Source organism: Malaclemys terrapin, chromosome 1 (assembly GCF_027887155.1).
Source record: "Malaclemys terrapin pileata isolate rMalTer1 chromosome 1, rMalTer1.hap1, whole genome shotgun sequence".
Taxonomy (NCBI): Eukaryota; Metazoa; Chordata; order Testudines; family Emydidae; genus Malaclemys; species Malaclemys terrapin.
In genome coordinates, this window is record NC_071505.1 from 310816684 (window position 1) to 310844116 (window position 27433).

Below are 27433 nucleotides of genomic sequence, written 5' to 3' on the forward strand. Positions count from 1 at the left end.
CCATATATTACAATTATAACTTCATATGCACTAATAATATACATATTTGGATAGAACAATGTCTTTTAATAGCTCATAGCCTTTCCCATAATACCTTACATGGCATACTTTGTATGAAATATCACAATTATATACAAATGATGAATATGGGGGTTACAGATGTGTTCCCCTGAGGTATAGAGTGTCACATTCACCCTCATTCGAAGCAAAACACACTCTATTGCGTGCACCATCCTCCATAATGGTAGTTTTTTTGAGCATAACCTGTAAATCCCTCTCTCTTAAAAGCACATTTTTCATCATGACAATAACAAATATGGCAGGTAACACTTACCAGGCTTCAGTTCAGATACTGACCCTGTGCTGCATACTTTCCAGGCTGTTCCCTAGGTCCAGCTGCAAAAATAGACCCTCAATGTCCACAAGCCCAACAGGCCAAACTCTGCTGCCTGTTCCTGGGACTGAGACTCTACCATCATCTCATCTGCTGCTACCCCCCATACCCCTCTTCCGCCAGGCTGAAAACAAGGCCATCCGAGTTCAGGAGCATGTCAGAGGTGATGGTGGGCTCTGTGCTTGGGGCAGTGGCAACCCTGGTCAAGCTGCTCATAGCAGCAGTGAACACTAACGTTGCCAAACCTGCCATTTCCAGTCTTGACCTTGTGGGATAGCTGCTTCATCTGCTCCCTGTACTACCCAACAGTCTGGTGGATGCCCACATCTCCCAGTATCTTTGAGATAGTCTCATAGAGATGTATATTTTTGGAGCTCCTTTTATGATCATGGTCTGGAGGCTTTTTGCACATGAGGTTAATTCGAACTCCCATGTGCTCCTCCAGCCAGCTAACAGCATGCTAGCATCTTCTGTGGAAGATGGAGCTGGACTGAATTGTTCAGAAACTAGAGCAGGATGTTGAAAATGAAATAAATTCCAAGCAAGGTTATGTGAATTGGCAGGTAGCAGTGCATAGAGGGTGACTCTGAAGCAAGTAGGCAGAAGGGCCAGAAGATACAGATACAAGAAATTGTGGGAATGGCGTGGCTTTGAGTGGGGATGATACAGGAGTTTGGAAAAAAATGCACAGCACAATATGTGGCAAGCCTGCAGTGTAGACCTACTTTTGAAGTAATAACAGAAGGGGTCATTTCGTGGCTGTTATTATCATAGAAAATGGGCCTGAATAATACTTTGTATTATAGACAGGAAATGTATGCTAGCTACACTACTTGCAGCACTACAATCTCTCCCAAAACAATATTCCAAAGAGCAATTTATGAAATTATTTTTATCCTCCATTCTGGTAGTTTGCTCTTTTGCATAATTTGGAACATCAAGTCTTTTTTACTAGTTGTTTGTTGTTGTTTGAGCTTATTTGAATAAATAAACCTCGTGATTTTCAGCAATTTAATATTTGTTATGGAGATACATTAACTGCTCCATAGTTAGGGCTGCACATAGTTCCTCCCCTGTGGGCCTTAAAAAACTTTGAGAGCTTTTTGTCTGTCAATGTATGTTAGGGTCAGAGCTGAAAGTAAGTTTTTGCTCAGAAACTCACTAGAAGGTTTTTATTTTTTTATACTGATTTGTGCCCCGTTGCTCTGCTTTTTATTTTGTACGCAGGTAGTAAAGTGAAACAAGATTTATGATCTCTTAAACACTCTCCACTGGTATTTGTAATCTGCCATCAAGGAGGTAGCTTATGTTAAAATATAAATAGTTATTGCTCCCTTGTCAGTTATATGTAACTGAGACAACAAAAACCATGTAGTGGAAAGGAAAAACTACTGCTAGCCATTGCCCTTAAATCTTTTTATTATTATTATTATTTGTAGTAGTAGTACTTCTAATGCATCCGTACTTTTAGTATTTGGGCATGGATACATGCATTTAGAAGTGCATCAGCTCCCCAAAGGAAGAGGAACAAAGCTTCCACCTTCATTATATATTTTATTAGTGCCACAACCACTTAGAAGTGGCTCAGCATCTGAATGTAATGGAACCATATGATGATATGATGAGTGCATGCAGACTAGGAATATTGATTACACATAAAATGGAGTAACCCATAATAAATGTTTTCAGTAAAAAGATTTAAATTATGTAACAAACCCGGTAAAAGCCAGAAACCTTATTTAAATCAGACATTTTCACAACCCAGACTCTGTCCTTTATTATTAAAAGTAAATATACCACAAATATAATCTTCCATTCTATTTTTTCTTTAAGAAAATGAGCTTTCTCGTTTGTTTGCTGTTATTGAAGCAGTTCAAGTAAGGCATAACTTAGATCCAAATTCTGCCTTCATGCATCTTCTCTTCCACCTTAACTGCAGTCAATCGGGATCCACAGGGAACAAATAAGGGCAGAATTTAGCCTATAAATGATCTGGCTTTGTATAATCCAAACTAATGGTTTGATTGCAACTTTTTCCAGTTTTTTCCCTAAAAAGAGTGTGCATGTGTCATCAGAGAGTGGTAGATTTATTCTCAGGCTTCTTGAAATTAGATTAGTAAATATGGTACTATAGTTTGCTGTTCAGTAAAGCATAAGCCAGACAAAGATTTCACTGATTAGTACAGTCAGTCATCTCTAGTTAATTTGAAATGTTTAAACATTCTAATTTAAAAAAAAATGCTGTTATAAATACTTAAGGAATTGGCTTAGAAATTAGGTATAAAACAAATATGCAATGCTTACTGTGTTTTAAAAGGTTTTAATTTTGTTAGTAGTGCATTGTCTTAAATCTAAAAGTGGTTGTTGAGTCATTACTTGCCTGCTAGCACTGCAGAATCTTAGCAGCTGCAGTTGCATATCTTTTACTGCAGTACGCTTCCTGTTGAATTAGTAACCCAATAATATTTGACAAAGAGTCCCGTGGCACCTTATAGACTAACAGAAGTATTGGAGCATAAGCTTTCATGGGTGAATACCCACTTTGTCAGTCGTCTGACAAATACTTAAATACTTCAATACTCCAATACTTCTGTTGGTCTATAAGGTGCCACAGGACTCTGTCGCTTTTTACAGATCCAGACTAACATGGCTACCCCTCTGATACTTGACACCAATAATATTTGTTTCTATGGCCCCATTCACTCTTCCTTTCCTCAGACTCCTTCCCATCTGTTTCTGCACAGTAATATCCCTTCTTGCTTATGGAAGGGACTCACATCTTCCAATGCAGCAAACCTTGCCAATGTTCACAGTTGTTCCAGATGAGTATGAATATGCTTAGTCATTTTGAAATCTACAGTTTTCTATTTTCAAGGAAATGGCCATTCTGAGGATTGCTTTCATTTCATTTTATAGCAATATGACAACATTGCAGAGGGTTCTATATATTTTGCATTCATACTCTACGACTTTGTTTCCACATATCTTGATTGTGTTTAACATCTCCCAATTTCTATAGCACTGGCCAAGCAGAACTCCTTTTTTATAGCCACCCAGTCTTAAAGGAAATGTTCTCTTACATATTTATTTTGAAAATTAAAGTGCTGTTCTACTTTGAAAAGTGATTGTAAAAATGCCATTCTGGGATTTTTGTGTTTTATTATCTCAATAATTTCCAAGTCAACTGTACTCAGTTTAGAAGTAAAAAGATGTTTCTTTTAAATGCCACTCCTGGAGAATTCACTCTGGGTTGTGAGAGTCAAATGGGTTCTTTCCTTCTCATATAATATATGATCATCAGTAATAAAGGTTCTGCAAACCAAATTTTACTTATGTGACCCATTATCTTCAATGGGTTTGCACAGTGCAATGATTTAGTAAACGATTTTGTTGATGGTACACAAGGAGTAGAATTCCATTCCCTCTTCCAAAGCTGTGTTGTCTCTGCAGTGCTAACAGGAATAAAAACCAGTAAAAAATTATTTTTGTCACTAAAATCAGAAGATAGTATTGAGTACATACCAGGAGTACTTCTGAGTCAGAAGGTACAGTTTTTATACAGTCACTTTTCAGGGATGATTCACTATTTAAAGATGTCTACCCATTGTTACATTTCAGGGAAAAAGAGTTAATCAATCATTATTGCTAACACGCAAAAAGATAAGGAGCTTGGTTACAGATAACTGAATTAGCAAAAAGAGCTAATTAACTAATTTGTATCTCCCTAACACCAGATGAACTGTACCAATTCATGGATGAAGACTTGTCATTTCTGAAGCAAACTTCAAATCCAAGCTGTTTCCTGAGAACACTAATCAACTGTATTCCTCATAAGCAAATGCATTAACATTCTAGATCTTGACATGCTTTTTCATAGCTCTTTCTCTTCGTGTATTTTTGCCCTTCAAGAGCCAGGATATCTCCAGGCTGATGCTGCCTATACATCTTTCTTCTGGGTGAGGGCTCATGGTCTGTTGATGGGGACCACGGAGGATGTCTAGTAACCTTTGGCTGCCTAAAATAATGAGGCTAGATGGTTAATGAGTGTTTGAAGGAAATGGAAAGAGGTGGAGAAAAGGGAACATTTGAGGGAAAATGGAGTATGAGGAGAAGAGGAGTGATAGAGGGAAAATGAGAGGCAATGGAGAATGGGAATAGAAACTGGAAGGTTATTGTCCATAAACATTCAGGGGCAGTGAAGTGAGACAAAAGCTGGGAAATGAGGCCCCACATTGTGATTTTTGTTGCACAAGTGAGTGTCCCTTATTGCCCTTCATTTTGGGAATGTGTGCTCCACACCATGGAGCTGGCATGCTGAGAAGTGTATAAGAATTCAAAACCACTGTGAAATAAGTCAGTGTCATTTCATTTTACAGATGGGTAAACTGAGGGACAGGGAGGTTTAAGTGACCTTTTTCAAGATCTATGCCAGTGTCAGAGCTAGGAACAGAATTTAGAAGTTCTGCAGTGCCCTGCTCCAATCATGAGATAACACTGTCATTCCAATACTAAAAATCTACAACAGGAAAGTATATCTACCATAAAGAGATTATTTTATGTATATTGCACTATAAGTATCAGCTTGTGTCAATGAAAGCATTATAAAATTGGCCATGCTTCGCTAGCAATTTTGTCTGTCCTGTTTGTTGCTTTGCTTCTCTTATTTAAAAAAATGCATAAAAACAACTAGCTGATGACACCAATATTCTTACAAAGCAGTAGAATTGTTGCAGATTTTGTACAAGACTTAAAATTGAGATTCTGAGTACTTGTGATCAGTCCATATCCCATGGCAATTTACATGAGTAGGTCTTTGTTAACTAAAGTGTCCTAGACAAATTCCACCTCAGGGAATTACATTCCACATATGTAAGTTACATCAACTTACATACTGTCCACACTGTGCTATGTCGGCGGAAGATCCTCTCCCACTGACACAGTTTCCGCCTCTCGCAGAGGTGGAGTAATTATGCCGACAGGAGATTGCTCACCCATCCACATGCCACGTCTTCACCAGACGTGCTACAGCAGCGCAGCTACATCAGTGCAGCCTAAAGGGGCCTAAATTTGCTGGATATGGCCACTAAAGATTCTCTCTTTTCCGAGGGGCTTCCCTGGGTGGTGTAGAGCCAGCGTAGCAGCTCTATGCCATTCACTTATAAATAAAGCTATGATTTTGTCATGGAGATCGCGGAAGTCATGGAATCTGTGACTTCCAAAGACTTCCATGACTTCTGCCCTGGTGGCTGGGAGTTGCAGGGTCCCGCCGCCTCCTGCAGCGGCAAAGAGCTGTGAGGTACTCCTGCCACCTGAGGCAGCGGGCCTCCAAGCTCCCAGACGCCGCAGACAGGGCGGGTACCCCGTAGCTCTTGTCTGCTGTGGCAGCAGGGGGACCCCCCGCAGCTCCCTTCACTGCAGCAGGGCCATGGGACCCCTGCAGCCCCTGGCCGCCATGGGGTTACAGGGGGACTCCCGCAGCTCCCCACTGCGGTGGTGGCAGGGGGATTCCCGCAACTCCCCACTGGTGGAGAGGGAGGAGGGAGACCCTGGAGCTCTGAGCCCCCACGGGTTGTGGGGACCCCAGAGCTCCCAGCCACCCCGCAGCTGCCTAGTCCCTTCCCATTTTATCATGGATATTTTTAATAAAAGTCAGGGGCAGGTCATGGGCTTCCATTAATTTTTCTTTATTGCCTGTGACCTGTCTGTGACTTTTACTAAAAATATCCATGACAAAAATCGTAGCCTTACTTATAAGCCTTTCACTGTAGGGGTCTTGACTAGAGTATTGTTGCACTCTGGCTTTTCTTGATTGCTGGAACAGCCTCTTGAGGCTGGTCTAACATATGCTTCAGGCTGGCCAAGGATATGAGATAAAGTGACCTTTGCCACCCCTCCTCACCTCTTTCCACTTCATATACTGAGTTTATCTTTGTCAGAACTGATAATCAGATATGCTTCTACAGATACAGATGAAGAGTACTGTATTTAACTTGTGTATACATTATAGATTCTTTTGAGGAGGAGGATTTTAAAATGTTGCAGGCTCTTTCACTCTAGGAATTGTAAAACTTTTTGCAGCATGTATTACAGTCTGTGGGGATAAGGAGGATTTTGCCCTGTATCACATTGTGTTGGGATGGAATGGGTTGGGGGAATTTTGCTGTCTGTGTTTGCAGTGTTGCAGCGTTTTGGGATGGGAAGAAGTTGGTTTTGCTGGATGGGTTGCAGTCTGTTGGGTAGGGAATTTTGGTGTACATGTGCTAGTCGTCTGTAGGAATAAAGTTTCAGAGTAACAGCCGTGTTAGTCTGTATCCGCAAAAAGAAGAACAGGAGTACTTGTGGCACTTTAGAGACTAACAAATTTATTAGAGCATAAGCTTTCGTGGACTACAGCCCACTTCTTCGGATGCCATCCGAAGAAGTGGGCTGTAGTCCACGAAAGCTTATGCTCTAATAAATTTGTTAGTCTCTAAGGTGCCACAAGTACTCCTGTTCTTCTTTTTGTAGGAATAAAGAGGATTTTGCTGCACGTGTGTGTCAGACTGCGGGGACAAGTGGGGCATTTTGCTGTGTTGTGTCTGTGTGTGGAACGGGGAAGATTTTGCTGTGTGTGTCACAATCTCTGGCGGCAGGGGATTTTGCTGTGTGTGTCACAATCTGTGGGGATGGGGGAGGATTTTGCTGTGAGTTGTAGTCTGTGGGGATGCAGGGAGTTGATGGTGAGTTTCAAAGTCTGTGGGAATGGGCGAAGACACTGCTGTGAGTGTTGCTGTCTATAGGGATGGAGGAGAATTTTGTGGTGTGTGTCACAGTCTGTGGGAATGGGGAGGATTTTGCTGTGTGGGTGTGTGAGTCTGTGGGGATGGGGAGGGGTCTGCTGTGTTGTGTGTGAATCTGTGGCGACGGGGAGGGGGTCTAGTGTAGTGTGGGTGGGGGGGGAAGGGAGAGGATCCTGTTGTGTGAAGTGTGTGTGTCACTGTCGGCCCTGCGAGAGGAGCCGTTTGTCTCCCGCGAGGGCAGTTCCCTGTCCCCGGTAGCCTGGTTTCCCTTCACAGCGGGAGGAGGTTGGTGTGACAGCCGCCTCCCCTGCAGAGATCTGTGTTGGCCCGTCCCCGCTGGGGGCCGCCCGTGCTCAGTCCCGCCCCCTGGCCATGTGTGGAGCCGCGGCGCCGCGTGGGGGACAGGGCCCGGCGGGTGCCGCAGCTAACGGTTCTTTGTGCCCGGGGCCGCTGGGCGCGAGCGTGGCGGGTTCGAGCTGTCACTGAGCGGCGGACGCGCCCGGCCGCTTCCTCGCTGAGTGACCGCGGCCGCGGGGGGATGTGAGTGCGGGGCAGGGCGGTGGGTCTGCGGCACGGGGCGGGAGTGGGAGGCGGCTCCCGGAGCGGGGCCCTCCGGCCGGGTTCCGCTTCGGCGACTCCTCCCCGCCCGAGCGCGGCGGCGGCTGTCGCAGCCTCACAGGGGGCAGGGAGCGCTCGGGATCCCCGGAGCCTTCGCCATGCCCGTCACCCCGCCCGTGCCTCCAAGGCCAGCGGGTCCGGTGCCGGTCAGAGCTTCATCCTCTCTCCCGAGAAGCGGCGTCTTTGCCTGCAAGGGCCCCGCCTGTCGGTGCCTCCCTGCGGCTCAGCGCTTGTGGGGGAAGCCCAGGCTGATGCTGCCTGGCTGTAGGGTGGTAGCAAGTGTGAAAAATCAGGACACTTTTTGGGGGGCGGGGGTATTGTTGAGTATACAAGACAAAGCCCCTAATATTGAGACGGCCCTGATAATCGCGGGATGTCTGGTCACCCTAGGGGCGAGGTGGGACCTCTCCCTCGCTCCCCCAGCTGGGCACGGGTGAGCTAGTGACAGCGGGAGCTCTCTCCTGTCACCTCCCACCCTGAGCTCCTCTGCCTTGTGTTCCGCAGGTTGGCCAGGGTGACCGTGCTCCATGACTGCCTGGGCTGCAAGACATTCGGGGTGCCGCCTTCTGCGGCTGTCGGACACCTAAAGGCATTAATTAATTCAGAAACCGGGTTTCCTGTCGCTGAGCAGCAGTTGTGGCACCTTGGGAGAGAGGTGAGTGTCCTTCTGTGACCTGTGATTGGCTGCCAGACTGATAGACCATTTACACGTTGCCTTGGAAGCATCCCTGCTTTCCCTGATGAAGACAATGCAGAGTTTAAATGTTTAAAGCATTAAATATAATACACCTATACCTTGATATAATGCGACCTGATATAACACGAATTTGGATATGGTAAAGCAGCGCTCGGGGGGAGGGGGGGCAGGGCTGCGCATTTTGGCGGATCAAAGCAAGTGGTATAAGTGATATAACGCGGTTTCACCTATAACACGGTAAGATTTTTTGGCTCCCAAGCACAGCGTTATATCGGGGTAGAGCTGTATGTGCATGCATGAAGTAGCCTATTGCAAGGAAAGCATTGAGATAGTTGTTGATGATTATTTATATTAGAGGAGCATCTGGAGCAGGGTGGATTTGATTTAAACCAAATTGATTTAAATCATGATTTAAATCACTAGTCAGAAAGACTCGATTTAATCATGGTTTTCTACATAAAAGTGCATTCTTGTTGGTTGTTATAACCTTAATACATATTCTTCACAACTCAGAGATAGATATAGGTTTCATTTTTAGAAGGTACACACTATACATTTTTTAACAATGATTTATTTTGAAAACTTTTCAGATTAGTTTTACAGCTATATCAGAAAATGAATGATTGTTTGATTATTTCATTTACCAAAGGTAATTGAAGCAGATATTTATGAAGTCATTGGGAGGTGAACTATCTCCAATTCAACAGATTAATCATTAATATTTGGAGGATTTTCTTGCCATGCTGTATTAGGAGGAGAACATCACCAGACATAGACATTTAATTTTTTTTATTTAACTAAAACAACAACGTTAAGTATTCTGGATTTTTTTCTTCAACAGCAAACTGTCTGGAGATGTTCTAAAAATAAAACCTACATCTATCTCTGAGTTGTGAAGAATATGTATTAAGGTTATAACAACCAACAAGAATGCACTTTATGTAGAAAACCATGATTAAATCGAGTCTTTTTGACTAGTGATTTAAATCAAATCCACACTGGTCACAGGTTTCTTGATTTTACTCTCCTCAGCCCTCCGTTTCCATTTTGTGGCACCGGAAAGAGGTGTTAGCACATCACCCTCTGAAATGCAACAGGAAGCCAAGAGTCTGAGCAACACTTTTTTTGGTTGGCATTACTACTGAACTATGACTTTTGGTTGGAAACATTTAGTCACTAAAGAGTCTTGAATAGTTAGTCTGATATTTTTGGTTTTATAATTAAGAATATAAATAGAGTTTTTTTCTTCTCTATCATGGCAATTATAAAAGTTATTTTCAACCTTTTCAACTCTAGTTGCTTAGGGCCAGATTCTCCCACTGTCACATACACTGAGTAGGTAGAATGATCTGCTGTAAAACTTTTTCCCCTTTAAAAATAAAATGAAGTTTGCTTTATTTATAGATGACAGATCTAGTCAGTTAAAATAATCTTGAGTGTAAGTTGTCATGGTGACAGGGCTAATTGCATCTGTGACCCCTTTTCTGGCCTCTCTGAGTGCATCCCCCCTTCGGTATGAGGCCTTGTGCTTCTGTCTCCCTGTAGTAGAATCATGCAATTCTCCCACTTTTAGACTAGATCCCAGGCTGTGTATCCACTGTATTACCACAATAGCTCTGACTGGGTTTGAGTATCTACTGTTCTTCTATTCAAGAGCTTGTGGCCAGCAGTGACCCCAAACAGACATCTTAAAATGAAGTATTGTTTAAACTTAACAGTAGGAATAAAACATAACATAAGAGAAGATGTTATTAAAACAATAAAAGGTCTACACTTGTCTATCTTATTTATAGTCGTAGGTAGGCCTGTCTTACCCCAGGCATCCCAAACTCTGGAGTCTGGGTTCACCTTAGCTCAACCTTATCTGTCCCCTTAAGGAAGTGTGTTCCTTTAAATCTAGTCTTTGTTTTCTCTTCCCACAGGTGGTTTTTTTTAAAGCCCAGTTTGATTAGAGTCAGAGAATCAAATGCCTTTGTACTGGCCTAAAAGTGTTTGCAAGGAAGTGTGTATCAGGATCCACCCCTTCCCCATTCTGAATGCATTTCCTGGCAAATCTGCTATTGAATTAACTCAGTATATGGATACAGTAAACAACACAAAAGCCCAGTGAAGAAACAGTATTCCTAATTTATTACAGTCAGCTTCCAATCAATCATAGCTTTCATCCCAAAAATAAGTCAGATCATCTAAACCAGGCCTGCACAACTCGTAAAGCGTTGAGGGGCATATTACTCCAAAGAAAACAGCTGAGGGCCGAAACCCCCCGAGCGCCGCCAACCCTCCACCCTTAGCGCCACCCAGCCCCCCCCCAAAACACAACACCCCCCCCCGCGCCACCCGTCCCACGGAAACAACCCCACCAGCGCTGCCGAAACACACCTTCCCCCCACCCCCCACAGCGCCACCTGCCCCTTGGAACAAACCCTCCTTCCCCAGCGCCACCCCACTGAAACAGCAATATTGAACCTTGATAATTTGTTATAGCGTGCCCCTAAGGTAGTATAATTAGGGTAAAAGGAAAATGTCTTTTTGCTAAAAGTAGAATAAGACCTTCCTCCCAACTTTGTAATCAATTGCCCTGTTGAATGAATGAGGTGTGAATGAGGAAGGTGTGGAAGGCAAGCACGTCCAGACAGCTGCAACCCTTGGAGAGGGCAGGGCCGACTGTAGGATTTTTGCTGCCCCAAGCAAAAAAAATTTTGGCTGCCCCCCCTTTTTTTTCGTGCCCCTCTGCCCCCGGCCCCGCCCCAACTCCACCCCTTCCGAACCCCTTCCCCAAATCCCCAGCCCTGCCTCCTCCCCCGGAGTGCCGCATTTCCCCCCCCCCACTGCTTCCTGTGGGCCCCCCGCAACCTTCCGCCCTAGCTCACCTCCGCTCTGCCTGCTCCCCTGGGTGTGCTGCCGTTCCGCTTCTCCCCCCTCCCTCTCAGGCGATGGAGGGTGGAGAAGCGAAGCAGCGGCACGTTCAGGGGAGCAGGTGGAGCGGAGGTGAGCTAGGGTCGGGGGGCGCAGGAAGTAACGGTGCGGGTAGAGGAACCGCTCCCCACTCCAGCTCACCTCTGCCACCTTCCCCGAGCGCCCCGCCACTCGGCTTCTCCTTCCTCCCTCCCTCCCAGCCTTGCTGTGCGAAGTAGCGGTTTTGCGCACAGCAAGCCTGGGAGGGAGGGGGGAGAAGCGGAGCGGTGGCACGTTCAGGAGAGCAGGCGGAGCAGAGGTGAGCTAGGGTGGGGGGGTGCAGGAAGTAACGGGGAGGGAAAGGGGAGAAGCGGAGTGGCGGCGGCGGCGCGCTCAGGGGAGCAGGCGGAGTGGAGGCAAGCTGGGGCGGCGGGGGCACTTTTTCCCCATGCCCCGGAGTCGGCGCCTCTGATGGCTGGCGCCAGAATGCTGCCCCTAGAAATGTGCCGCCCCAAGCTCCTGCTTGTTTTGCTGGTGCCTGGAGCTGGCCCTGGGAGAGGGGATGGGAGCCAGACCAGATCAGTAGAACAGGTCAGCCACCGATTCGCCGTTCGCCTCCTCAGCCCCCCTCCCCCGGCTCGCCTATTCACTCCCCGCCACTGCCCGCCCGCTTGCCTACTCAGCCCCCCTCCTTCACCCGCTGCTTGCCTACTCACCCCCCCGCGGACCGCACAGTGAGCCCACCTACTCAACCCCTGCGGCCGCACAGTGAGCCCCCGCGGGCCGCATGTTGTGCAGGCCTGATCTAAATGCTCACGTACATGAGTCAATTTATGCACATGAGTGGTCTCCTTGAACTCAACGGAACTATTGTTTTAAAGCTACTCATATTCATAAGTGTCACAGGGTAGCTGGTTCCTATAGCTAAGCTAAGCCCAGCTCCCCTGTTGCACTTCTCTGTACCTTTTCCAATTTTAATGTATCTTTTTGAGATGGAGTGACCAGAATTGCACACAGGTTTGGGAATAACATTGATTTATATAATGGCATTATGATATTTCCTGTCTTATTATCTATCCCTTTCCTAATGGTTCCTAACATTGTATTAGTTTTTTTTTGACTCCCACTGCACATTGAGTGGATGTATTCAGGGAATTATCCACAATGACTCCAAGATCTCTTTTTTGTGTGTTAATAGATAATTTAAACACCCATCATTTTGTTCGTATAGTTGGAATTATGTTTTCCAAGTACATTGCTTTGCCTTTGTCAGCATTGAATTTCATCTGCCATTTTGTTGCCCAATCACTCAGATTTGTGAGATCCCTTTATAACTCTTTGTCATCTGCTTTGGACTTAACGATCTTGAGTAATTTTGTATCCTCTGCAAACTTTTTACCTCACCTCACCTAAACTTGAATCCTCACCTCACTGTTTACCCTTTTTTTCCAGATGATTCATGAATATATTGAACAGTACATATTGAATATATTGGTCCCAGTACAGATCCCTAGGGGATACTACTATTTACCTGTCTCCATTCTGAAATCTGGGCATTTATTCCTACCCTTTGTTTCCTGTCTTTTAACCGGTTACTGATCCATGAAAGGACCTTCCCTCTTATAACATGACTGTTTGCTTACGAGCCTTTGGTGAGGAACCTTGTTGATAGTTTTCTGAAAGTTCAAGTACTCTATCTCCACTGGATTATCCTTGTTCACATATTTGTTGAGTCCCCCAGAGAATTCTAATATATGGTTGAGGCATGATTTCCCTTTACAAATCCGTGTTGATTCTTCCCCAAAACATTGTGTTCATCTACATGTCTGATAATTCTGTTCTTTAGTTTCTACCAATTTGCCTGATACTGAAGTTAGCCTTACCATCATGTAATTGCCAGGGTTGCCTCTGGAGCTTTTGAAAAAAAATTGGCGTCACATTAGCTATCCTCTGGTCATCTGGTACAGAAGTTAATTTAAGTGATAGGTTGCATACAGTTAATATTTCTGCAATTTTATATTTGAATGCCTTCAGAACTCTTGGATGAATACCATCTGGTCCTGGTGATTTATTACTGTTTAATGTATCAGTTTGTTCCAAAACTTTCTCTATTGACCCTTCAATCTGGGACAGTTCCTAAGATTTGTCACCTAAAAAGAAAGGCTCAGGTGTGGGAATTTTCCTCACATCCTCTGCAGTGAAGACCAATGCAAAGAATTCATTTAATTTCTCCGCATTGGCCTTGTCTTCCTTGAGCGCTCATTTAGCCTCTTCATCATCCAGTGGCGCCACTGATTATTTGGCAGGCTTCCTGCTTCTGATATACTTAAAACAATTTTTGCTGTGAGTGTATGAATCTTTTGCTAGCTGTTCTTCAAATCCTTTTTGACCTGCCTAATTATTTTTGACTTGCCAGAGTTTATGCTCTTTTCTATTTTCTTCAGTAGGATTTGACTTCCACTTTTTAAAGGATGCCTTTTTGCCTTTCTCACTCTGTAGTTTAGCCATGGAGACATTTTTTAGTCCTCTTACTGTTGTTTTTAATTTGGGGTATACCATTAATTTGAGCCTCTATTATGGTATTTTTAAAAAGTTTCCATGCAGCTTGCAGACATTTCACTCTTCTGACTGTTCCTTTTAATTTCCATTTAACTACCGTATATACTCATTCATTAGCCGAATATTTTTGGTAAAAAAGTGAAGCATCAAAGAGCAGGGGTCGGCTTATCAATGGGTCTACACCAAAATTTGATGATTTTAAGCTCTATGGAATTATTGAATTGAATATCTAATACATTGTCATTTCGTTTACATGGAGCATCCGCAGGCATGGATCCCTCAGCTCCCAGTGGCCGCGGTTCACTGTTCCCAGCTAATGGGATCTGCGGGAAGTGGCGCGGGCTGAGGGATGTTCTGGCCACCACTTCCTGCACATCCCATTGGCTGGAAACGGCAAACCGCGGCCACTGGGAGCTGAGGGGCTCCATGCCTGCGAATGCTCCAGGTAAACAAAACGTTCAGGCCCGCTAGTGGCTTACCCTGACGGGCCAGGAGCCAAAGTTTGCCAACCCCTGAAATATAGGGTCGGCTTATGAAAGGGTCATACAGTTTTTGCTATTTTTTCCTATCCATCTTGGGGGGTCGGCTTATAAACAAACGAGCTAATGAACAAGTATATACGGTAGCTTCTGCATTTTGGTGTCCTTACCCTTTCTGAAGTTAAGTGCTATAGTGGTGGGCTTCTTTGGTAATTTTCCGTCACACAGAGATGTTAAATTTAATTATATTATGGTTGCTATTACCAAGTGTTTCAGCTCTGTTCACCTCTTGGACCAGATCCTTGCTCCACTTAGGACTAAATCAAGAATTGTCTCTCTCCTTGTGGGTTCCAGGACTAGCTGCTGCAAGAAGCAGTCATTAATGGAATCTAGAAACTTTATTTCTGCATTCTGTCCTGAGGTGACATGTAGCCAGTCAATATGGGGATAGTTGAAATCCCCCATTATTGGATTTTTATGTTTTTTGTAGCCTCTCTAATCTCCCTGAGCATCTCACAATCACCATCATCATCTTGATCAGGTGGTCGGTAATATATTTCTATTGCTATCCTTTTATTATTCCAGCATGGAATTTCTATCCATAGAGATTCTATGGTACAGTTGGATTCATTTAAGATTTTTATTTTATTTGGCCTACATTTTCTTTCACAGATAGTGCCACTCCCTCACTAGTATGACCTATTCTGTCATTCCTATATATTTTGTACCTTGGTATTACAAAAACAACGAGGAGTCCTTGTGGCACCTTAGAGACTAGCAAGTTTATTTGGGCATAAATAAGTTTGTTAGTCTCTAAGGTGCCACAAGGACTCCTCGCTGTTTTTGCTGATACAGACTAACACGGTTACCACCCTGAAACTTGGTATTACAGTATACCATTGATTGTCATTATTCTACCAGGTCGTGATGCTTATTATGTCAATATCCTCATTTAATACCAGGCACTCAAGTTCACCCATCTTAGACTTCTAGCATTTGTATACAAGCACTTATAAAATTTGTCCTTGTTTAGTTGTCTGCCTTCATGTGATGTAATTGAATGGGACTCTCTTTCATTTGACTGTGTCTCTTCAATTTCTGCCTGTACTTTATCAACTTCTATCCTCTTCTCTTTACTAGGATATAGAGAATCCTAGTTAATAGATCCTCCCCTATGGGATGTCTCTGTCTGAACTGTATGTCCCTCTGCTCCTGTCAGTTTTCCCTCAGCCCTTAGTTTAAAAACGCCTCCTTAAAGAGCGCCCTTATTTTCCCATAGCCCTTAGTTTAAAAACTTCTCCTAAAAGAGGCTGCACGTGGGCCTATTAAAGCTTGCTAACGGGCAGTTGGGGGATAGAACTGAGACAGGCTGCTCTCTGGGGAGGGCAGCCACTTTGAAGTAGAGCTAGCTCCTATGGTGGGGGTCCCTGGAGCAAGGGGCCGGGGGCTAAGAGAAGCTATCCTAGGGCTGCCACTGCAGGAAGGGAGCTGAGTTGACTTAAATTGGGAAGCTGCCAGGAGAAGAAGTACCAGAGACCTCTGGGAGGGGTGGCCCTGAAGCCTGCCAGAGGTGACGTGTTGGTGGGGGCATGTGGGGTCAAGTTCCCACCCCCCCCCCCCAGATTGGCCTGCCAAGGCAGGGAGGGAGAGGGGCTCTGTCCTCCTGTTGCACCTGCCCCCCAGCATGCTTGGTCCCTGTCCCTGGCAGCTGGGCACTGTCCCCAGGCCCATCTTCTGGCGACAAGAGCTGAGAGACCTGGAGCCCCCGCTCTCCCCCCAGCACATTTCCAGCTCGCTTTGCCCCTGTCTTTGGCAGCTGGGCTCAGGTGGGGGCACTGCCAGGCCCTCTCAGGCAGCTGCTGTGATGCACAGAGCAGCAACCCTGAGTGGCTGGCTTGAGCCATGTGAGAAGCAGCTCCGACCCACCCCCTGCCCAGGCCCAGCTGCCAGGGAGAGTGGCTGAATGTGCCACAGAGGGTGGGGTGGGGGTGGGGGGATGGGGCGAAGTGGGAGAAGAAGAGAGCCTCCCCTCCCCTTCCTCACGCCCACAGGTAACACGGGGTGGGGAGAGAATGGCAGCCCCCGGCTGGGTGCAGGGCAGGGGGGTTGTTGGGATGAAGAAACATGTGGGGCAGTTATGTGTCCTCCCCTTTAGATTGTGCCCCTCCAGTATGAGGAGGCATGAGTCGTCTATGCCTCAGGCTAAGGAAGGAGTTAAAAGACTCTTTCTGTTTGCTAACATCTGTAAAGAAAATAAAACTTGCAAAAAACTGGGAGTGGCAGTGCATGCTTTGGAGCTGGGAGAAGGCTGCCGCTGACAATAAGTGTTTGAAAGATTCCGGGCATAAACTTTAACTATTGTAAAGGCACACTTTACAAAGATAGCATCTACTTAAGTATAACACTTCTGCCATTGATTTTTTTTTATCTGCTATTGTTACATGTAGTACTTAAAATTGCTGTGATTGAAAAGGATTAAAAAAAAGTTTATTTTTTTGTTTGCTTTGTGCATTTGACAATACTTTGTGTATAGTCAGCTTCACTATAAAAGCTTAACTATAGTCAGTTTCCCCTGATTATGGGTTTTTCACAGCACAAACAAGGAGAGAAAAAACATTTATAATGAGGAAAATATGATTTTGAAATTACAAACGTTGGCATAGAGAGTCAGGGGCAAATAGACTTATAGAGTTTAAGGTCAGAAGGGACTACTATATTTTCTAGTCTGACCTATAACATAGGCCATTAAATTTCCTCCAGCTACCACTATGTCGAGCCCAATATCTTGTGTATAGATACAGCATATCTTACAGAAATTTATCCACTCTTGATTTTGAAGAGTGGCCCCCCATTAGCATTCTTCCAGTCTTCTAGAATTTCCCCAGCATTCCAAGATTTATTTAAAAATTAACATCAGTGGGCCAGAGATCTCCTCAGCCAACTCTTTCTGGACTTTTTAGGTGCCAGTTTTCTGGACCTGCTAATTTTAAAAATGTTTATCCATAGCAGATGTTGTCATCCTTCTTAGTTACGAAAGGACTAGAAAGTCTTTTATTATCCTCATGTGTGGGGAGTAAATGATTCAGCTTCTTTTCAAATAAAGAACAGAAGTATTAATTTAACACTTCTGCCTTTAACAATTTTACCATCTCATCTTTAATAATGGGCCTATTGGATTGCTTGGATTTCTTTTGTTTCTAATATACTTTAACTCTTTATTATTCTTAGCACTGGCAGCTGTGGATTTTTCCCTAATGGCTTTAGCTTGCCTTATCAATTTTCTGCACTTCATATCTTCTAATTCATATTGATTGCTATATTTCTCTCTTTTTCCCTTGTTAAATATTGCTTTATTTTAATTGCTGCCATCACTTCAGCACTGAACCAGGATGGACTTTTAGCCAAAGTTGTCATCTTTCTTGATTGTGGAATTGTGGCTTTTTGGCCCGCTAATAAACTCTCCTTAAAACAGTCCTAATTTTCATTCACATTTTTCTGTCTAATTTTTAACTCCAAATCGGTTTAGCTCATTTTTCTCATTTTTGGGAGGTTAGCCCTTTTGAATCACCAGGAATATATATCAGAGGGTGGGACACTCCTTTGCCAATACCAAATGTAATCAAGAAATGATCACAGGTCACTAGGCAATCACTTATATCCAGCCAAGTGATTAATTCATCTTTATCTGTTGCAATAAGATCCAAAGTAGTTACGATATGAACTTCACTATAAACTGAAGCTAGTTCTAGCTAATTATTTGAAATTGACTAGATTTCAAGTTGGCAGTGGCTATTTAAAATTCTCTCTGTTAAATCATCTTGATTATTCCAGGTTCACTGAAGATATCTTAGAATGTAACATCACAAATAACAGATGTCTCACTGTAACCTATAATTTTATTTTTGGTATCCATACTATGAGTACTGGTATCTTCTCAGACTATAATCTATTGCAGGGGTAGGCAATCTATGGCACATGTGCCGAAGGCGACATGTGAGCTTATTTTCAGTGGCACTCACACTGTCTGGGTCCTAGCCACCGGTCCGGGGGGCTCTGTATTTTAATTTAAATAGACTTATAGAAAGAGACCTTCTAAAAATGTTAAAATGTATTACTGGCACGCGAAACCTTAAATTAGAATGACTAAATGAAGACTCGGCACACCACTTGGATTTGATAGACAACTAGGCCCTGATCCTGCACAACACTCCATATGAGTGCAGAGGTCTGCATGGGCAGAAGAGGGCCGAAATGATCACATTTTTCAGTTGTTTTATTGCAATATACTTTTGCTGCTGTATATCCTCTCACAGAGTACTATAGTTTCATTCATTGTTCCATTGTGATATTGCTAGTTTTAGATCCAAGTTGAGATTACATCACCCATATACATTTAGGCTTAACCGATTTTTTTTCTTTTTTTAAAATAATTTTTACAGATAACATTGATGTTTATTTTTAAGCATTTTTGCTTTATATCTATTTCAATTTTCACAGTTGCACCAAATTATGGCTTTTAAGCATTTTTTTTATTCGTATCAATTTAAATCTTCACAGTTGGAGGACATTTTGGGGCAGGGTTTCAAACAATAATTCTTTAATGACAGTAGATATTGAGATTCAAACAGTTAGAACTTCATAACTGTTAAAATAAAAGGTATCAACATCAGTATCCCTAACTAAATATCCCTAGATCATACTTTTTAAGTTTTCAAACAAAATTTTCTTACTTTACCTATTTGTAAATCTCCATTTTTATTGATGGAAATATTTTTCCATCAGTTCATGTGTGTATGGTGAAATCAACAATTATCAACACTTACCAATAAAAATCTAATCCTTCCAAGCCTATAAATACTCCTTTGAGAGTATATATGCTATGTGCATCTAATATATGCATATGGTATATGTATACAGGTCTTTTTTGACCTGTTCCTTAAAATGATTTATTGTCTGTTATTTTTTGTGTCTAGTAGTGGCCCCAATGTGCCACTTTCCAAACAAAAGAAGGCACATTTGCAATCAGAATGATTTATTAAGCATCTGGGGCTATAAAGCCCTTTACAGAAGCTTTTTGCATTTCCTAGAATTACATGTTCATAGTCATTTACTATTCTAGCTACTGACATCATGAATTCGTCTGTGGAATGCTGGTTAGACCACCAGGTAAAAGACATAATCTAAGATTTATATTCTTTGCATTCTGAAAGTTAGACCTATTGCAAATTATTAAGACAAATGGAAAGAATCAAAACAGGAGAACAAAAACATTTGGAATCTAATTCTGCCCCTACATAAATGGGTATAGCTCCCATTGCAGTCAAATGAAGTTGCATTCATGTAACTGAGGGCAGAATTTTGTCCTGTATGTAACCGAAAAAAATTGCACTCTCATGTCATGCACAATTGAAGACATCAGAATGATGTATTTAGAGACTAAACATTGAAGCAATGTGTTGAGACTTGGTCTCTAAATTTTAATATCTAAAAAGTACTTAACATGCTCAAAATGTCTGGAGAAAAGCGAAGTATTGATATTGGAGAATGTACAACATCAAGATCTTCCGTTTTTTTTTTCTATTTCAGTTATCTGATTGTACTAAGGTTGGGGACTGTCTGAATTCTGAAAATCATATTTTCTTAAACCTTCAGTCAAAAGGCTTGAAAGGAGGAGGTAAGATAAATAGTTGTCTGTTTACTTATATGTTTGGAGTTTGTGAAACGTTTTGATTAATTCTTTGGCACAGTTCTGAGTAATGCTTTTACTTAAATGAATAGTGGTGCTTTCTCTTTAATTGTACATCACAACAGTCTACTCTTACTTTCTCACTACTGGGATTGTACCTAAGGAGAACCTGTAATTCAGTAGAGTGGATCATTTGGAAAAAAAGAGAGGAGAGTGTCTCTTTTTAGAGAAACCATCAGGTCCACATGCATTGCAACTGTACCAGGAGTGGGAATTTACCTTCATTTGGGAGGGTTTGTTTTGTTTTTCCTTTTCTTTTTCTCCTGTACTGGTGATCCCTGGCTGTTTCAGTCAGTATTTCCATTCCTGTGACAGGAGAATGGGGATAGGATTTGTCTCTCTCTGGGGCGAGACTCGTGGAGAGGTGCTGGGGTCTTTTAAGTGTGGAAGTGAATGGCTTCTGAAGGTAAGAGTTCCTTGATGAAGGATGTGATTTGTTATTGAAAAGGAGGAGAGGCCGGTGTGGTGTTGTGGAGTTTATTTGTTTATTGGTGGTTCCATCCCTGTGGCAGAAGGATGAGGGTTGACTTGATGTCCTGATGAGTGTGAGGATAGTAAAAAATTGCCTGATGGTTTTGGTGAGTTTTTTTCCCATCTACCTCTACTTACTTGTGTCCCAGTGCTCCCAGAAGGCATGTGGAAATTGCTCATTTCTTCCCTCCTGTTGTGTGTGTGTGTATATATGAGGTCATCAGGAGATTTTGTGAGGATGTGTGACCTGTGATGCTTTCAGTATGCTAATGACACTCTGTTCTATTCTTTCTGTCAACAACTTTGACAGTGCTATTGATTGTCTGACCTAGTGTTTTAGGGAGCTATGGGGCATGGATGAGAGCTAGCTGGTAGAAACTTAATCCAGATAAAACTGATGCTGGAAGAAGTAGCCAGAATGTATGATAAGAATAATTTCTCTGTCCTTGACTGAAGATATGTGCCATCTGGCGGTAGTGTTGGATCTTCAGCTATTGTTAGATGATCATATAGCAGCAATGTCAAGAAATATTTTTTATCATCTGCATGTGGCCATAAAATTGCCACATGCTACTGTGATCCATACCTTTATCATCTCAAGAGTGGATTGCTGTATTGTTCAGTAAATGGAGCTACATTTTCAGTCAATCTAGAAATTTAAGATGTTGCAGAATGCAGTGACCTGCCTGGCGCTTCTTAGTGACAACTCTGTTACATAAGATATACTGGCTGCCTTTGGCTTTCTGCATTGAATTTAAGGGGAATTTAACTTGACTTCAGTGTATTGGGACCTTTCTACTAGGGAGATGCCCTCTTTCTTTCTGTCTTCCTGCAACAGTGCTGCAGTTGCAATCAGCAGAGGTGCTTGAGCTGGATCCTCTCAATTTAAGAGAGAGGGGGCTGGTGGTACAGAGCTCTCTATGAAGGGCCCCCAGCTTTGGAATGGACTCCACCCCTTGATTTGAAATAGTCCTGGTAGATTGAGCCTCAGATCATGCTGCAAGGTTCATCTGATGACACAGGCTGATGTGGAGGGTGGGTTTTTAATGGGGTTAGCCGAGAAAGGAGATGGGGAGTTTGTTTTTTGTAATCTTTGGCAAAGATGCCTACCTAGAACCTCAGATAGGCTCCCCTTCTTTCTGACATCTGAATCAAAATGATATTATGCACAAACTGTTAAAAGAACATTATTAAGGTTGCAATGTCAAACACACAAAAATTAGGAAATGTCAGAATGAAAGTTGTCTATGTAACCTTAATTTGCTCCTTATGCATACATATTATGATACAGTCTTTAATTACATGATCATGCCCTTTTTTCATCAGGACCTCTGCCTTACTCAGAGCACAGGATAGATGGTGCTCATTGAAAGAGTAGATATTCAATATTTTTTTTCCTTGTTGTCGATAAATGTCTGTCCCCATGGCTTATTTACTGCACATTATCCAGACCCTGCTCTGAAGACAGAATTATTAATTTCTTCATGGGCTTTTCTGTGGTGCGTGTCACTATAATATTTGAGAGCATCACAAATATTAAGGAATTTTTTTTACAATATCCCTTGAGGTGTGGTGGTAATATTATCCCCATTTTACAGATGGGAACTGAGGCACAGAGAGATTAAGGTAAAAATGTCCACTAATTTTGAGTTCCCAGTTTGAGATACATAGGACCTGATTTTTCTTCTTTGAGTGATGGTCTCTATTGTACTCCACTGAGGGATTACACATGTGCATCATGTGCACAGACTCAGAGAATTTGAAAGTAGCATTCCTTGGTCTGCGCATGTACCCTGGCCTGCTTTGTGCTTCCATCCATTGTGATAAAGGGCGGGGAGGACAGACCACATCTTCAATTCCTTCTATCCACTGCATGGTCTGGATCCGAACTTGTTATCCTCATCTCTGACGCACTTCTAAAAACAGATAGTTGTACATAGTTTTTATGAGTTTTATAGTAATTTATTAGTTTTATTTTTCTTTCTTAGTTTTAATAGTTAATAATTTCAACTTGTTTTTAGATAGATTTGTGGTTTTCACTGTTCACACCCTGCTCCCCGTACCCAGGTGTGGGTACCGGGCTGTGCCCAGGGCGCTGGGTTTCAAACTCTGTGTCTCCTACCTACGATTCTTCTCGGTCCGTGATGACCACCAGTGCTGCCTCTGCTGCCTGGGAGAAGCTCACATTGCGACAACATGTAATATTTGCCAATCCTTCCCCAGCCGCACCCGAGAAGGCTGGGCACTTCGCCTCCAGAAGCATCTCATGGAGCTCGCCATGAGACTACACTTGGACCCAGGCTGGGTACCCCCCTCTACATTTGCTTGATTCAGCGAGGATCATGCCTCCCACTACTACATCTGACTCTAGTCCAGTAGAACCACCCCCACAAACACCATGGGGGGGACTAGTTGGGAGGTAAAGAAGCACTACTATAAGTATTCCTCCAATTCAGAGAAGATGGATGCTCCTTGTAGCAGCTCAGCCCAAGGGGACAGAGTATGTTCTATGTCCCACAGGCATGAAAAAAAGACCCATAAACAATGGGATCCTGTGATTCTGTCAGTACTGCCATCTCTGGTACCCCACAAGACACAAGACTCTCCTACACAGGGAAAGATCCCAGCTCTGGTACCAATGACTGGGAAAGAAAAGAATGCCTCTCACACCAGGGAGATCTGGAACCACACTCCAGAAGGTCTTTGCCTTTCCAGATCCGGAGTCACCCCCTCCATCAGGTCTCATCACTTCTAGAGAGATTATATCTCAACCAAAGGATCCCTCATCCTTTGCACCAATGCTCTACACTCTTCCACTGGCTCCAATGGTACTATCATTAGAATCAGAATCCTCCCCCTCTTCTCATGAGTCAGAACTGGGAGAAGAACCACCCTTATCATACCACTCTTATGCATCATCGCGGAGGCCACCACGTTCATAGCAGCACCTACTGCCTAAGCCAGCACAGAGCTACTGGTACCCCATGCTGTGGGGACCCCCACAATCTCTGTTGTATCCAGCCTACTGGCCATATTGGGGACCCTGGTCATAATACCTCACTCAGAACCTGCCTGATCTGCAAGGGAACCGTCACATTCCTTCCCCCTTGAGGGATCCTTCCAGCAGGCATACAGATCTGATGGTGGAGGAAAAACTTTTTAGTCTGGTCCTAGCAATTCCACTGGAACTAGCAAGGTTTCCTTCCTCTTTTCCAGACAAGGCAGTGGCTACATCATCCCCTTCCCCACCGGATGACTTCAAGCAATTCCAGGAGCTGTTAAGGAGAGTCATGGGGGAACTCCAGATTCCTTTAGAGATCCAAGCCTTCCAGCACAAGCCTGGATAGCCTTCACATCTTGGGACTGGCAAGAATAGCATTGCAGATTAATGAAGCCATACTGGAGCCTGCCACTGCTGTATGGCACACCCCTGCCACAGGCATGGCTACCCCAAAGGAGCGGGGAAGTGCTATTATGTTCTGACCAAAGGCTCTGAATTTCTCTTCTCCCACCCACCTCCAAATTCCCTTGTAGTCCAGGCTGTTGCAGAAAGGTTCAAATAACAACAATGCCAAGCTAGGGTAGAAATCTGGGGGTGGGTGATTTACCTCTCTGCCAGTTGCCCTGGGCACCCGAAACATACTGCTGGGGAGGGTTGCTTGACCACGCTTGTGGCTTCCATTTTGCTTCTCCATCAGAAAGTCATTTTTCTGCAGGGTAGCAAAGATATCTGCGGGGGACATAAATTCTGCGCATGTGCAGTGGCGCAGAATTCCCCCAGGAGTACCACATGGAAGGTTACTCTATCTTTATGCACCTGCTAACTGCTAGCTTTTGGAAAAGCCTCATCAGAACCTTCTCATCCATACAAATGGTCGCATTCCAATGGGACCTGTATCTAATTCTCTCCATGCTAATGAAGCCACCCTTTGAGCCGTTAGTATTGTGCTCCATGTCCTTCTTTTCCTGGAAAATTGCCTTCCTTATTGCTATTGTTTCCATGAGAAGGGTCGATGAACTTGGAGCTATGATGGCAGACCCACCTTTCATAGTTTTCCACAAGGATAAACTCTCCCATGTCTACACCTCAAATTTTTACCATGAGGAAATTAGGTTTTAGTTTTTTAGTTTTTGTAGTGACTTTAATTGAATTTAATTGAAATCTACAAAAACTGAAAACTAATTTCCCCATGCTAATTTTCCCCTACTATTACTCATACCTTCTTGTCAACTGTTTGAAATGGGCCACCCTGATTACCACTACAAAAGTGATTTTTCCTCCTGTTCATAATAGCCCACTTGAGTTGAATTGTCTCGTTAGAACTGACCTCCCAGTTGGTAAGGCAACTCCCATCTTTTCATGAACGGTGTATATATATCTTCCTACTGTATTTTCCACTCCATGCATCTGATGAAGTGGTTTTTAGCCCGTGAAAGCTTATGCCCATTAAATTTGTTAGTTTCTAAGTAGCCACAAGCACTCCTCATTGTTTTTGCTGATACGGGCTAACATGGCTACCACTCTGAAACCTATTCAGTAGGGGTTTCTCTCCTCTTCCTTATTTGTATTTCCTCACCTTACTAATGTTGGGGTGACCTTCTCCTAGAAGTTACTATATTCATTATCTCAACTTATTATCATATACTTCAGTTCGTTGCTATGGCACTCTTGTGGTCAGACATCTGCAGATGTTCCCATCCTAAAATATCCAAAAGCTGGTGTTGGCTCATGTTACTTTGGCTGGCTGGTGTCATTATGAACAAAATTCCCCCTTAAACACTCTATTCCCAGTTCCCCAAAACTTAGGGGTGACTGTTAGGCCATTTATCTGTGTCAAAGTTAATAGGCCTCAAGCCTTGTGCTAACAGCTGTCTTACAGGATCCAGTCTTGTGGGTTCCTTGCATTATTGCTGAATAAAATAAATGCTAAAGCTAGCTCTATGGGCTACAACATGGAGGGCTGACTTAATGTTGCACAGGGATTAATTCTGGCATTTCCTAACTTCTGAGTGCTTGACCTTGCAACCAGAATGTTTTTTTTAATGTAGTGTTTTGTGTGTAATTTCCTAGGTTTTAGAAAAAGCAAACTAAAAAAACCCATATTTCCACCATGTGGAATTATATTGATGCCCACATGGTTCATCAGCAGGGTTGGAACCTTTTCATCCACAGTACAGATCTCTGTCACTTGAGTTAATGGAGTAACTGATAGCAATGGTAGGCTGCCATCCTCTATGTGGACCAGCACTAGAGGGGAATGAGACAAACACTTTGCCAGTGGATTTCACGGCTATTTGCTGACAGCGAAGGAATAGTGAGACTCGAGTATCTTGGTTTCCATTTCAGGTTCTGGAGGGATGTCACAATGAATGGTCAGGTCCTAGATAAAGCACCTTAAAAACAATCCTTGTGAAGGCTTTTGCCACAAATAATCAAGAGTTCAATCTTGAGTCTTTTGATTCTGTGATGCAGCCTGAACACAGGTCAAATTTTCAGACAATACAGAGTTACTCAAGGCAGTTAAGTCCAAAGCTGACTGTGAAGAGTTACAAAGGTATCTCGCACAGCTGGGTGACTGGGCAACAAAATGGCAAATGAAATTAAATGCTGATAAGTGCAAAGTAATGCACATTGGAAAAAATAATCCAAACCATGAATACAAAGTGATGGGGTATAAGTTATCTCTTATCGCTCAAGTAAGAAATCTTGGAGTTATCGTGGATAGTTCTCTGCTTAACCATCTGCTCAATGTGCAGCATCAGTCATAGAATCATAGAATATCAGAGTTGGAAGGGACCTCAAGAGGTCATCTAGTCCAACCCCCTGCTCAAAGCAGGACCAATTCCCAGCTAAATCATCCCAGCCAGGGCTTTGTCAAGCCGGGCCTTAAAAACCTCCAAGGAAGGAGACTCCACCACCTCCCTAGATAACGCATTCCAGTGTTTCACCACCCTCCTAGTGAAATAGTTTTTCCTGATATCCAACCTGGACCTCCCCCTCTGCAACTTGAGACCATTGCTCCTTGTTCTGTCGTCTGCCACCACTGAGAACAGCCGAGCTCCATCCTCTTGGAATCCCCCTTCAGGTAGTTGAAGGCTGCTATCAAATCCCGCCTCATTCTTCTCTTCTGGAGACTAAACAATCCCAGTTCCCTCAGCCTCTCCTCATAAGTCATCTGCTCCAGACCCCTAATAATTTTTGTTGCCCTCCGCTGGACTCTTTCTAATTTTTCCACATCCTTCTTGTAGTGTGGGGCCCAAAACTGGACACAATATTCCAGATGAGGCCTCACCAATGTCGAATAAAGGGGAACGATCACGTTCCTAGATCTGCTGGCAATGCCCCTACTTATACAGCCCAAAATGCCGTTAGCCTTCTTGGCAACAAGAGCACACTGTCAAAAAAGCTAACCAAATGTTAGGAACCATTAGGAAATTGATAGGCAATAGGACATTAAATATCATAATGCCACTATATAAATCCATCGTATGTCCACACCTGGAATACTGTATGCAGTTCTGGTAGCTCCATCTAAAAAAGGATAATTTAGAATTGGAAAAAGTACGGAGAAGGGCAAAAAAATGATTAGAGGTCTTCCATATGAGGAGAGATTAGAAAGACTGGGACTGTTCATCTTGGAAAAGAGATGACTAAAGGGGGATATGACAGAGGTCTTAAAAATCATGAATGGTCTGGAGAAAGTAAATACGGAAGTGTTATTTACTCATTCACATAACACAAGAACCAGGGGTCGCCTAATGAAATTAATAGACAGCAGGTTTAAAACTACCATA

The 27433-nt window shown here is 43.3% G+C and overlaps 1 protein-coding gene across 8 annotated transcripts in view; it reads left to right on the top strand.

Moving 5' to 3' along the window:
• Positions 1 to 27433, top strand: part of SACS (sacsin molecular chaperone) — a 244919-nt gene that overhangs the window by 150010 nt on the left and 67476 nt on the right. For 7 of the 8 annotated variants that reach the window (XM_054015428.1, XM_054015429.1, XM_054015430.1 and 4 more), the window contains 2 exons: positions 8296 to 8446; positions 20008 to 20095. In XM_054015428.1, the coding sequence (XP_053871403.1) occupies positions 8296 to 8446; positions 20008 to 20095 (239 nt within the window). Of the gene's footprint in view, positions 1 to 7575; positions 7714 to 8295; positions 8447 to 20007; positions 20096 to 27433 lie in introns of those variants that run through there. The other variant, XM_054015433.1, reaches the window with a different exon arrangement.